This window comes from Manacus vitellinus, unplaced genomic scaffold (assembly GCF_001715985.3).
Source record: "Manacus vitellinus isolate BGI_N305 unplaced genomic scaffold, ASM171598v3 scaffold_5_pilon, whole genome shotgun sequence".
NCBI lineage: Eukaryota > Metazoa > Chordata > Aves > Passeriformes > Pipridae > Manacus > Manacus vitellinus.
This window is the reverse complement of record NW_021940682.1, coordinates 17776508-17789207: the sequence shown is the minus strand read 5'-3', so window position 1 is coordinate 17789207 and position 12700 is coordinate 17776508. Positions and strand designations below refer to the sequence as shown.

At 44.1% G+C, this 12700-nt stretch overlaps 1 protein-coding gene across 2 annotated transcripts in view; it reads right to left on the bottom strand.

The window, feature by feature from the left end:
* The window catches only part of MEI1 (meiotic double-stranded break formation protein 1), a 36947-nt gene extending 24266 nt beyond the window's left edge, over positions 1-12681 (bottom strand). The window contains exons 1-10 of one of the 2 annotated variants that reach the window (XM_018080831.2): positions 12530-12681; positions 10058-10108; positions 8142-8215; positions 7249-7354; positions 6496-6699; positions 5175-5305; positions 4558-4672; positions 3618-3734; positions 3009-3108; positions 364-498 (exon numbers count right to left, since the gene is read on the bottom strand). In XM_018080831.2, the coding sequence (XP_017936320.1) occupies positions 364-498; positions 3009-3108; positions 3618-3734; positions 4558-4672; positions 5175-5305; positions 6496-6699; positions 7249-7354; positions 8142-8215; positions 10058-10108; positions 12530-12554 (1058 nt within the window). In that variant the 5' untranslated portion in view covers positions 12555-12681. The remainder of the gene's footprint in view (positions 1-363; positions 499-3008; positions 3109-3617; positions 3735-4557; positions 4673-5174; positions 5306-6495; positions 6700-7248; positions 7355-8141; positions 8216-10057; positions 10109-12529) is intronic. The other variant, XM_029963628.1, reaches the window with a different exon arrangement.
* Between the last annotated feature and the right edge of the window lie 19 nt (positions 12682-12700).

Genomic DNA, 12700 nt, shown 5'->3' with positions numbered 1-12700 from the left:
CACCCAAACATACTCTCACTGCACTCACTGTCTGTTCCCACTACAGTCAGGAAGCATATGACTATCCAGAGTCTTATGCTTGCTCTTATCAATCTGGATGGGGCACAGAGTGACAAAGCCATTGTACAAGCCTGCCTGGGACACCAGGTCCTTGCTGCAGTGAATTGCTGCCTATTGCAGTTTCATTGCCCTGGAAGCCTTCTGAGGTGGGTGGGAAGCTGGCTCTGCTGTACCCACGCCTGCCTCAGCCACAAGTCCCACTGCAGAGCATGCTCACCCACACAGCCACAGGGGAGCTGTAGAACCCAACATGGTATCGAAGTATCTATCTGAAAAAAAGCCTGTAAATACTTTCCTGCCTACCTCAGGAAAGCTGCCACAGCTCTCACAGCCTCCACTGCCACCTCCAGCACTGGGCAGTTCACTGTCTCCATCAAAACATCAATGGCTTCTATACATACACCTCGGTTTGTGAATAATTTGATTTCCATGGGTTGCCTGCGAAGAGGAAAACAGAGTAAGCAAGGAGAACGTTGTCAGATTTAGGTAACTGTGGTGCCCTTTTCTCATTTCACCAAATGGACAGCTGGGCTGTGTGGTTCCAGCCATGCCTTTCATTATTCAGAGCCAGCTGCTCTCAAGGAGGCACTCTCAGACTTGAGCAGGTAGAGGGTTTGCCACAAAGAGTGAACTTCAGCCAATCTGAAGCCCTACTATGATGAAAAAACCCACAGACAGGATAACTGTGACTACTCCAGTGAAGACTGACATGAAATGCACAAGAAAAACAAGCTTTGCAAAATCCAGTGATCTCTGTGCCTAGGACTTTATGCTCAGGCCATCTGCTCTGGCATTTGTGGGTTCATCTGGCAACTTATATTCTTGAGTGAACAAGCAAACATCACCATCCTAGAACAGGGACGATGCCATGAGAATAGCTTCTCTCACAGTCCTGTAGCACTTCTAATGCCAGATGGTGTCAGAAGGACAGGAACCTTAATGAACTTGAAAAGTAATCAGGAAAATAAACACACTCCAACTATTTTGACAATTCTTCTTCATAGTGAGCATTTTGGTCATCTGATCACCTTGTGCCCCAACAACTTTAAGCTTTCAGCACGAGAGCATAGAGGGATGGTAGGCCATTAACCCCATTACTGGACAGAGCTGTGTAAATGGCAGACTATGCTCATTTGGCTCCTGGCAAGTCAGGTACAGTTGGGAGGGCGGGGGAAGACAGGCAGCTACATGCACTAACAGCCTTGCCAAAGAGCCTCTCCAAAGTGTAGTAAGAAAAGCAGCACAGCATGACGGGAGCCAGACTTGGGAGCCAAAAGTATTCCAGTATTCCCTGGTATTCATTTTTCACAGTCATGCCTGACTAAAGTAAGCCATGAACACATGCTCGCACGCACAAATGGAAAAGTGAACTTCAGTAGAAATTACACTAGTAGCCCAGTTACATGGCAAAAAGGAAACAGAGGAAAAAATACTCTTTTTAGTCACTCAGTGGGATGGAAACCCAACTTGGCAGTAGCCTCATGTTCTGCTGTGAGAAAAAGCTCTGAGGTGGGCAAGGCAAGGAAAAGGCCTTGTGGAACTCGGGCATCAGGAGCCAAGCCATAAGTGATGCACTGAACTTCCAACTTGTTCCTACTTATACTGTAATTCTGTTAATCCTCTGTATTTCCTTTCTTTAATCACTGACCTTCTGAAGTAAAACACATCAGGAAGAAAAAAGCCTTCACTGACTCATTCAGGGAGGAAAGGATGGAGGAGTACTGCTGACTCACTCAAGATGCACAAACCCACTTTCAGTATGGTGCACTGTGATGTCTTTGGGGCCCGGGAGGAAAGTGTGAAGGACGGCACTCTTGCAGCTTCCTGCAACCTCTCGTCTTTGGGCCCCCCACTGTGCCTGCCACTCTGGTTATGATGGGAGAGACAAGAAGCACACCAGGGAGAGCTACCCACCATTCCTGACATACTGCCAAAGGGAACAGAATGTCCTGCTTGGACCTCATCAGAATGTGGGGCTCACTTACACAAGAGAATCCAGCTGCAAGCAAAAACCAAGAGGAGAGGTTCCAGCATAAGATCCCTTTCCCCACTATGAGAGTGTTTTAAATAAAACATAATTTCTAAGGCAAAGCTCAGAAATAGAATGGGTGTGCGAGAACATAAGAGTAACTGCACAGAGTGTTCTCTTTGTTTTACAAGCATAAACGCTGTAATTAGTGTTTCCCACATCCTGGCTTCTCTTTTTGACAGATCCCACACTGGTATCATCACACTGTTCTAGCACTGCTGCTTTTTCTTCTCCTTTTTACCCTGCCACTTGCTACAAAATTGACTATGACATTTCCAAAATTCAGCTTAAGGGCTCTCTTGGGGGAACTAAGTGGCAAAAACAAGACTCTGTCACTAGCATGACAGGACAGGAACAAGATCACAGAGGCAAGAACAGGAAGCACAGAAGAAAAACAAGCCAGTGTATATTATTTCTTAGCAGAAAACAAGAGGAAAAAATGACAGAAGACATTAATATTTCAGCTTAGAATTTGTTTTTTCAGTTTGAATTTAGCTCAGATGATGATAGAAGACTAGAGGCCATGGAATTTGCATACTTTGTTTTGTCACAGAAGTGCACTTAGCAGGATCTGGCCTGCTCACATATGCCTGGACCTTCCTGACCTTCCCTCCTGCTCTGTCTACAGCTGAAAAGAGATTTCACCTCCCAGATAGACGGGGAAGCAGGAAGATGCAGATATACTGACGGATGCAGGCACAAAGAGGACAAGCTGGAAGGTTCAGAAACAACCATCAGGCCCTTCTTTGCAAGAATAAGGGAGGTGCAATTGTTCAGCATCATCTTTCAAACACAAAGGCTCCAGAAGTGTGTAGATATTTGGCCTCAGAAGAAAACCTTAAAAAGCAGAAGCACCACAGCCCCCATTTTAGGGGGGCAGGCACTCTGCCTGTGCAAGCCTGTCAGGGTACTCCCTTACCGTTTTAGTATTTCAGTGAAGAGCAGGAGCCCTTGTTTGTGCAACTCCACATTGTTCATCTGCAGGACATCTTGGAGACTCCGCACCAGAGATTCAATGCCTACACATGTTCAAGAGAAGTCACAGAGAGGCTTTTAACATCCCAGATTTCAGGATGGACAAAACTAGTTTTTAAAAGGAAGGAAGATTTGAACAATTATTATTCACTGACAGAAACAACTGTCCAAAACTCTTGAATGTTCACTCAGCTCCCTGACAATATGCCTTAATCTCCACTGATAGAAGTAAATCCAAAAGAACAGAAGGAATTTAACCATTCTTCCTAAATCTACTCTTGGCATGTCCACAGAAATACACCTAATGGTAACTCAGCTAGTGTCAATCATGATAACTGGTTATTATAATGAATTAATGCTCATCAGGAACTCACTAGGACAATGGCACTGTAAATTCAAGCTATGTTGGACATCACAAACACATCTGATAGATATTAATTTCCAGTCCTTTATCCATCCTGACTGGAATTTGTGACTGTGTGTAGAGCGTTGAAATTCAGCTAGAGGCACAAGCATTACTGTAGTCACTCTGTCAGAAAAGCTGATGACTCACCATAGACAGTGTGACACTTTGAGAAGAAAAGGCGCTCTTCAGTCAGGAGGAGCAGGCAGCAATACACTGACCAGATGAGGACTTCACTTTTGCACAAGAGACATTCAAACAGGAACTCTGTAAACACATACACACACAAATGAGGTCACCCCGGTAAGAGGCAGGCTGCTCTCAGCGTGCATGGCACAGCTGCTCCTAGAACAGAGCAGAGGCAGGAGGAGGAAAGGAGGCAGCATAGCAACAGCCGCAGGGAGAACGGCTGTATTATGAAATGGCGGGAATGGAGAATGGAGTAGATGCTCAGGGTTATGCTAGTCTTCAAAACAAGGTGACTGGAGAGCAGAGACCCATGGGCAGGCTCCTTCCTAGCACAAACTCAGCAGGCAGGAAGGAGCTGAATTGTGGATCTAGACTTTGGTTCAAATGAAAAGCCACTAAGCAAGCTTTAGCACAGATGTAGTGATCTTTTTTTCCTCAGAACTTTTACATCTCCCAAAGAATTTGTATAATGAAAGTATTTCTGTCTTCTGGGATTACAGAAAAATAATAAACTACCTCCCACAGCTGCAATCGAAGCTAAATCCTAGACCAAATTCTGTGCAAACTTACAATATTTAGTGGAATGAGATTAAACTGAAGTCTGTTTACGCTTGTATCTAAGGTCCTGCAAGAAGCACCTTGACCTCAAGGATTTGTCCAAATTCTCACTGTGGAAACTACATTCTGCCTGTTGACAGCTGCTTCTATACTTTCAGATGAAAACTTACTCTCCCCTTCTACTCTTAAAATCACATCAGCCATTTCTATTGGTATAAAATGGTCACCACACAGATTGTGCCACCAGTGGATATCACGGAACCAGACTGATTCCTAAAACAAACAGCCAGGGAGGGCTTTGATACTTGGAGATGAACAATAGGATGCTACTGCATCTCTTCACCTGGAACATCCGCATGGATAAAAGCAGGAGCATATCTGCTGGGAGAGTGAACCAGCACTGCAGCCATACAGTGAGAACTTGCTGCCTGCAACATCTCATCTCTGGTCAACAAAAGCTGTTGGGAAATGAAAGTCAAAAGGAGAGAGGAGGTCAACTATGCAGCTATGAGTAGGAAAGTTTCCTCTTCATTTTAAAATTTTAAACATAAATTTTCTCTTTTGGCATATACTTCACAGATTAAACCCGCTAAGGCAAGATAAAACACTGAAACAAAGACACTCAAAAAAGTACAAAATGAGAACCACAACAGAAGATATCATGAGTAAGAACAGCTCTGCCCCCCTGCTTAGTCATGTGGGCATTGCAAGTGCTGTATCAGACCTCAAGTGTGAATGAAATCATCTGAGGCCAGGAGTAAAATTTTCCCCACTCCAGGATGCAGGAATGAACAGGAGGTGATCTAAAGAGGTGTCCCCATTTCTCACTGCAGCCTCTGTTGCTGGTGTTATCAACAGAACACCCTGCCTTATATATATATAATGACTTAGAAAAAGATTCAATACAGGCCATCAAGTTATTTATGTCTACCAACAATTCACTACTACTTCAGCAATCACCTTTTTGAGAACAAGTGGCAGTGGATTTTCCCCTTCTAAAAAGTCTGGGTTCTCAGTCTCCTCCTCTGTCTTTGAATTATTCATAAGAATAGATACAAAATGGTCAGATTTCAGCAGCTCCTTTAGCAAACCTGCAAAAGGGGGAGCAAGAGTGAGCACCATACTGGGCAAAGTAAGGATTATACTAACACAGGAGTATTTACAGGCTAGGACTTGTTGCCAACTTCCTCCCCTTTCCAGAACTCCTAACAAAGGCACTCACCTCCAGTGTAGGGAGCTTGTTTTCACTACGTCCCCAGATACCGCCATGAACCACAGTTCTTGCAACCCCTTGTTGCTGATGCTTTTTGCTGGCTCTGATCTGCTCTCTGTTCCTTCTCAGAAACATGTATGTACAGGGGTACATGATCTCAGGAGCCCTCTACTTGCATTATCTTCCATTAGTACCCACACCTTAAACTGTTTCTTGGGAGAGCTCTTGACCTTCGTTCTTCCCTAGCAGTCAGTGACCCTAGTGACTCGACAATTTCCCTGAAACACTTTCTAGAGAACTGGCATTTATCTTCCCCTACTATTTTCACAGGCTCTTACTGAAACAACAGACACACACAAAAATCCTCAGAAGAATAGTATAGATCACTGCTACAGGTGTTGATGCAAATCATCAGTACATGTCAGTACAAATTCAAAGGGGTATCATCTGAGCTATAGAATTCTACTCTCAAAGGAATCATCATCCATTTCTGGTAGCTGAACAGATGATCTGAGGAGCAATCCAGTTCCTGCTTGCCTCCTACAAGAAAAATTAATTCCCTGGATGGTTTACAAACAAGGAATGTCAGAAGGGCTGAAATTGTGCTCCCCAGCAACAGTTGATATGTGTAGTTGGAAGCATAACTGCAAGAATATGCCACATTATCTTTGTAACCAAAATAATATGATGCTCCACATCTGAAGACTGTTGTTTGTTAGACTCCATCCCTCTGCTCTATAAAACCCACCTGCCCATGCACAGCGTTTGCATTCAAACACTTTGAGGGATGGTCAGGCCACAGCACAAGATCTGAAGAGACTCTGAAGATTAGTCAGTGCTGGGCAAATGTGGGGCTCAAGAGACAACAGGGGGCTGGGGGTGCTCAGCAGCAGGTCTGGTCCATGTGATTGCCATGGAATAACAGAAAGGACAGACTGCTTCGGACAAGCAGCAAAAAGATCCTCTAGAGAGAACAACCCACATTAGAGCGTCTAAACCAGCCAAGGATTTCTTCCTCATTTTAAGCCTTCCCTTGCACCTTGCAGGTTTCTCTCAGCAATGCCTTACCCAAACAATTAACCTGCAGCTCCTTTGTCTGCGCACACCCCAGGGTATTCAGGAAGAGACTACACAGCCTTTCTTCGAAGTGTGCTGAGAGCCGTTCTGTGCCAACAGGAGAAGAGTACAGCTTGCCATACAAGTAGCAGACAGCAGCCTTTATACCCTCATTTGGGTACATCAAGCCCGTCAGCAGATGATCCACTAAATTACCTAGGATGAGGAACAGAAACAGCAAACATTCGCTGGCATTTTAAAAGCACCAACCTATTTCCCTTGAAAACTTGCAAAAGCCCCCGGGACAGACCGGTGTATGCAGATGAATGAATGCCACAATCAAGTGATGTGCTCAGCACCTTTTGACCCTCGGAGCAGAGGCACAGTAATAAAGGCTAGTGGAGCTCACTGTTCACCACATGAGGATCCATCATCTCAGCTACCTCCATGAACAGCTAAGTTTGCTCACCAGACCACTAGGGGCTGGACCAAGCTAAAAAAAATAAATATATGTTGCCTGTGAAGCAGACCCACAACCCCAGTTCAGAGAGGCTGCTTTTGCCTGGCTGGCTAAGAGCACGATGACGAGCTTGCTATAAAGGTTCTGACCTGCAACCCAGGAGGCCTGAATGCCACTCTTGACTTCTGGACAGGCTTCTTGTGTGACCTTCATGAATTCACCCAGGGGAATGGGGAGTGAATGCACGCGTGTGCATATTAGGGCTGTGAAAACCACCCTTCAGTGGGACATGACATATTACTCACTGTGCTCTACCACCAGTAGATCAGCAAAGCCTGGAATGGCATCTGCCAACTTGCCCAAGAGAGCGAATGTGGGCAGGCTGCTTCTCATGGTAGTTGCTTTGCACAGCTGTAGAGGAGACAGAGAAAGAAAATGTTTCACTGATGAGGATACATCCAAAGGCAGAAATGCACCTAAACCAGCAAGCTCTCAGTGATGCATAATCCCCCAGCACAGGATCTTTTCCTAAGATGGGTCCTCTTCACCACTTAGGATAAAACACAGGAAAACCCTGAACACAGCATTAACTCTCAAAAATGTCTTTAAATTAATTCAAGGGATCTCTTGCTTCTTGCTCCTCTTCCTCTCTCTCCCCTCCACCTTTTACATGAACAGATGAACCGTCTGAATTTCTTCTCACTTTTGCTATTTCCCAGTTTTTTGTACCCCATGGGACCATCTTAAACTTAGGAACGGAGAGAGCAAGAGCCCATGGCACAGGCTCCTCACATAACTGAAACTGATAGGAAAAGAAAAACCTGAGTAAGGCATATAGCTTCATAAGTGTATCATGAAGCCATATGGCTGCAATACATCGTGGGAACAATAGAAAAACTCCAGGGTAGACACCAACAGTGCCAACATCACAGCAGGGGAGCTGGCACTAGGACATCCAAGGCCAGGTTGGATGGGGCTTTGAGCAACCTGCTCTAGTGGAAGGTGTCCCTGCCCATGGCAGTGGGGTTGGAACTGGATGATCTTTAAGGTCCCTTCCAACCCAAACCATTCTATGATTCTGTGATCCCACTGCAGCAGATGCTACATCCCAGTGCAGCAGCTGCAGTCTTGCAGGGTCACTCATTTCTCACTCCCTGAAGGACTGAGAGGAAGAGCAGGAGAATTCATCTTCACTGACCTCCTTTTGGCTTTCATTCAAAACGCAGCATAAGTACTGTTCTGACTTCAGCTCCACCACAAGCCGCACCAGAACTAGGCAGAAGAAACAGGATCAGTAATACACACACAAGAGCACTCACAATCCATCTTCCACGGGGCTTAAGCAGACCAGTGAGCAAAGAGCTTAGAAATTAAATGAGCGCAGAGGTGCTGCGAGAACAGGGTATCATTGGCATTCCCAGCTCTATTACTTCTGATAGCCCGGCTCAAGCTCTCTGCGGCACCATTACAGCAGTCCCATTCTGGCTGCACTACAAACCATGCATGGAAATGAACTGCAAGCAATAAACTGAACATCAGGACAGCAAGGAACCTGGAAGGGAACAAAGCTCTAACTTTAAAAAAGCATTGAAATTTCTGGTCATTGAAGAGAGCAGGCTTCCTACAGTATTAAAATTGGCCTTTAAAAAATTTATCTTTCCAGACAAGATATCAGAACTGAAATTTCTGAGGATCCTTAGAGTCAGAGTCAGAGCTCCTCCTCCAGCTACTACTGTCCCTGAGATTAAGTGAAGTCTATCAGCCATTCCACCCCACTGCAGTTATCCTATATACCTTACCAGAAAGCAAGGCCCCAGTCACCTTTGTGGTGTTGTTCACCTCCTCAGCCCCAAGTGCTGTTATTCTTGGTTCACTGAAACTTTTAAGAACTCTGTCAGCTCTGTCCTAATAAGAGGAATCAACAAGAAACTGTGTTTGCCAGGCACTGGCTGCATATCACCTGGGATGTGCAAACCACAAGGGAGTTGCCTGATGCTGGCAGGCTGCCTCTGCCTCCACACATATACCAGCAGACTAGTTTCAGGAAGCAAGTTCCTCTTCCAGTACTTCTACAACTGGGCACCTGAATGTTCAGCAGATAAATTTTTTCAATAGCGCCTTTAGTGAGACACTGCAGAACATTGTTCCACAGGATTTGGTAAGGCTGTCTTGGATGTATCTTGCTGTCGTGGCATGACTCGTTTGGAAAACATACACTTTTGATTTGTATCCTAGAAAAGCATCATAAAAAAAAAAGTACCAGAGACTTTGGGGTTCACCATTTCTTGGTATATCCAGGGCAATACTGGAGGTTTATCTAGGAGAACTACTTCAGCTAATGAGCTGTGCATCTCAGCAGAATCATATCTTGAGACATGTGATTTATAGAGAGTTTAATGGCCATTTCTTGCCCAAAACTCTCGGAATCTCTAAAAGCTTTCAAGAGTTAAGTAACACTAATTTAAAATTTCTCTGTTTGAGAACATCCATCTCTCAACACACTGCTAACATGACAGAAAGACTTCTCACCTTTTCAACATCATTTTAAGCAAGTATCTGAAAACTAAAACCCCTCTGGATAAAGCTTGTCACACCTCCTTTCACCTTTCATGGCTGGACATGAAATGCATCACTGCATTGCTAATATCACTAGACTCATCAGAGATGTCCAAGGTCAACTGGACTGCAGAGATTTCTTTGTCAGCCCTGCAGATGTTTCCTTCAGATTTCAAATTAGGGACTCCTCACAAAGAGGAATCTGCAGCCTGTGCAGCTAAATCCCAAATACCCTCTTGTCCTGAGGAGAAAGCAGTAGATCCCATGGACTTCCATTTTTTTGAGACTTTGGTCATTGTTTACCACTGCTACCCATCTGACACTAAATTCATGGCACACACAGAACCTGTAAGAGAAATGTTAAATGTTTGATTCTGCATGCACTCCTCTGCCCCCAAAAATGGGAACAGATTGCTTGTTACTGTTGCACAGATAGGCAGTAGATGGTCTTCCCCATTCAAGCTGTGTAGAAGCCAAGCATCTCACTGTAGTTATCAGACAAGACAGATCCTCTGTTCAGAAACTGCCAGTACTTGAGATGTGCCATCTGTCTCTTACCTTCTACTAACAGGTCCAGGGCACCACTGTCTTCCACAGTATGCAACATCCCTAAAAAATAAACCACAATAGGTCATGGAGCTCATTCCTGCTTGTATCACCAGTGCTGTAATTCCTTCTTGTAAGAAAGAGCTGTAAATTTTTTTCAGAACTGTTTCATATTCCCTGCTTCTCATGACACCAGCCTGACTTTGTCAGGGGAAGGTGGATACTCTCAAGGAGTATCGCAAAAGGTGCCTCCATAAGCAGGACACAGGGACGTGAGGCATTTGGTTCTCTTGCAAATCTTTTATGTACTTTATAGTTGAAGTCAATGGCTCCACCTATGTCAGGGAACATGCAACTACTGCCATCGTCACATCTCACTGTGTGTATCCGATATTACACATCTGAAACAACACTCTGGAATGACGGAAGTTAAAACCCAGCTGTGAGTTTCTGTCCTTTCTATCCTCCATTTATACTAATTACTATGAACAGTTCTCTCCCTCCACAGTACTGAAAAACCTGAAACCAAATCTGAACACCAGGTTTAAAGTATATGGAAACTATTCCAACATTAAATTGACCTTGAAGACACGGTAAGTTATTTGTACGATGAGAGCATAAAATTGGATATATTAAAATAAACCCCTGCTTCACCCCAGGAGACAAGAAACTCTACCTCCCAGCTCCTTCCAACTTCAGGTGCCTACAGCATCAAGTTCAGACTCCCTCTTCTAACACACCAAACCACTTGTTTCAACATATCCAATCAAACTGAACGACCTCTCCTCTGAAGACTCCGTGATCTCTTGGAAATTTGACCAACTAAAGCAATGTTATGACAGGCAAATAAATTACTTATTTCCTTCCTCATCTGCCCAATCCTTAGTAATTCTAGAAATTATTTACATATGGCATTAGGAACTGTTGCATTATTAGCTTCATGAAATTCGCCACCTTCTCATATGTAAGACTCCACACTACACCTCCCTTCTCTTAACCCTCTTTCTTCTGCCTGTGCTTATCCCAATATTCTCTCTCAAAAAAAAAAAAAAAGAATGTATTTTCTTGAATTCACTATTAATACTTCCTCCACATCACTGCTCAAACTTTTGGGGGGACCCTCTTATACTCTTGCACCAAATGATCCTTTGTTCATCCAAGTACTACACAAAAGGTACATGCCATTGTTTGTAGCCCCAAGCTTAGACTGGGATTCCAATTGCTCTAGGAGTTACACCAAGTACAGTAAAATCCCAAAGCTGTACTCAAACCACCCAATTACAAAGCTTCTTAGAGAGAGAATTATTTAAAAGCAGACGAGCACTGAAATGCAAGCACAGTTCCCCTGTCTTCTGGGGTATTTTGTGTTAGGGCCATACAATGTAGAGCTGAACTGGCTATAAGCACAACTTTCTTCACTTCTCTATAGGATTATGTGTGCAGACAGCACTCAATAAAATTTGTGCAGTGGGGAGAACTAAACCTGCACAAAGTTCTGTTTCTAACAAAGATGCTTCCAAAACATGCAAAACACAATTTGTGGGAAAACAACCAGGAAAACACTATTTGAATTATTCAGTGTTTCAAGGCAGGGAAAGGGTTTTGTAAGTCACTTTCCCCCAAAGAAAAAGAATTATCTGTGATATGCAAATGAGATAGTGGAATTAAAGGAATCTGGTATATTTGCTCTTTGAAGGCACTCATATTCATATCCTCCACCTTTCTCTTCCTGCCTTACTGTTCCCTCATTTAGACCATTATTTCTTCTCCATCCAAGATTTTAGATGAAATTTCAAAATGTTTTCCATACCACTGCTATGCAAACAGAAACCAGTAAGAGATGTTCAAGATCACAGACACTGTTACTGGAAGGGCATTTTCTGACACTATTCTGCTGTAAGGTTGACCCACCAGAAAGAAGCAGGTATTACAGTTGTATGGCTACAGGATTTGTAGAGATTTAAAGTGATGGTGTGAAAACCCACTATGAAGATTTGTATTTTGCAGAGTCAATATTAAATCCTGCAGCACCTTTTTAACCTCACACTTTCATTTCTATATGAATCTTCAAAGAACTCCACAGTTCAGCACGATGAGAAAACCCTGAGGCATGAGACCCGAATGGAGGGCATTCAGGGAAGAGTCATAGGCCAGCTACCCCCTGTTCTCTAGAAAGAAACTTTACAGATATGTCTGGATACTTTGGAAAGCTGCAAGAGCTTTATGAACATGCCAATCCTACTCCTCGGGGAATGAAGAAACTAATTAATCTATTCTAAATCAGTGACAGGCAGCTTTCCCCAAGGAGTAATGACATACCTAACAGAATGGTGGAAGAGGTAGGCACCTCGGTATTCTTTTGCTTGGGGTTTTTTTGGTTTGTTTTTTTTTTTTTTTGCTTCAAATGTGGAGAAGTTTTACACCTCTAACAAAACGTAACTGCCTCCTCCCTGCTGCTGCACTAGGGCTCAGCAGAGCTCTTACCAAAGAGAGTTCCTATCAAATGCATGCAGACCCTCTCGTCCGGTGCCAGCAGCTGGACGACTGGCAGTGCCTGCCAGGCCAGGGCATCCTGGAGACGGGACAGGACATGCTTCTTGCGCACCAGCTACGGATCAAAGACAGCAGCCTGTCAGCCCTTGGGCCCGAGCCCTG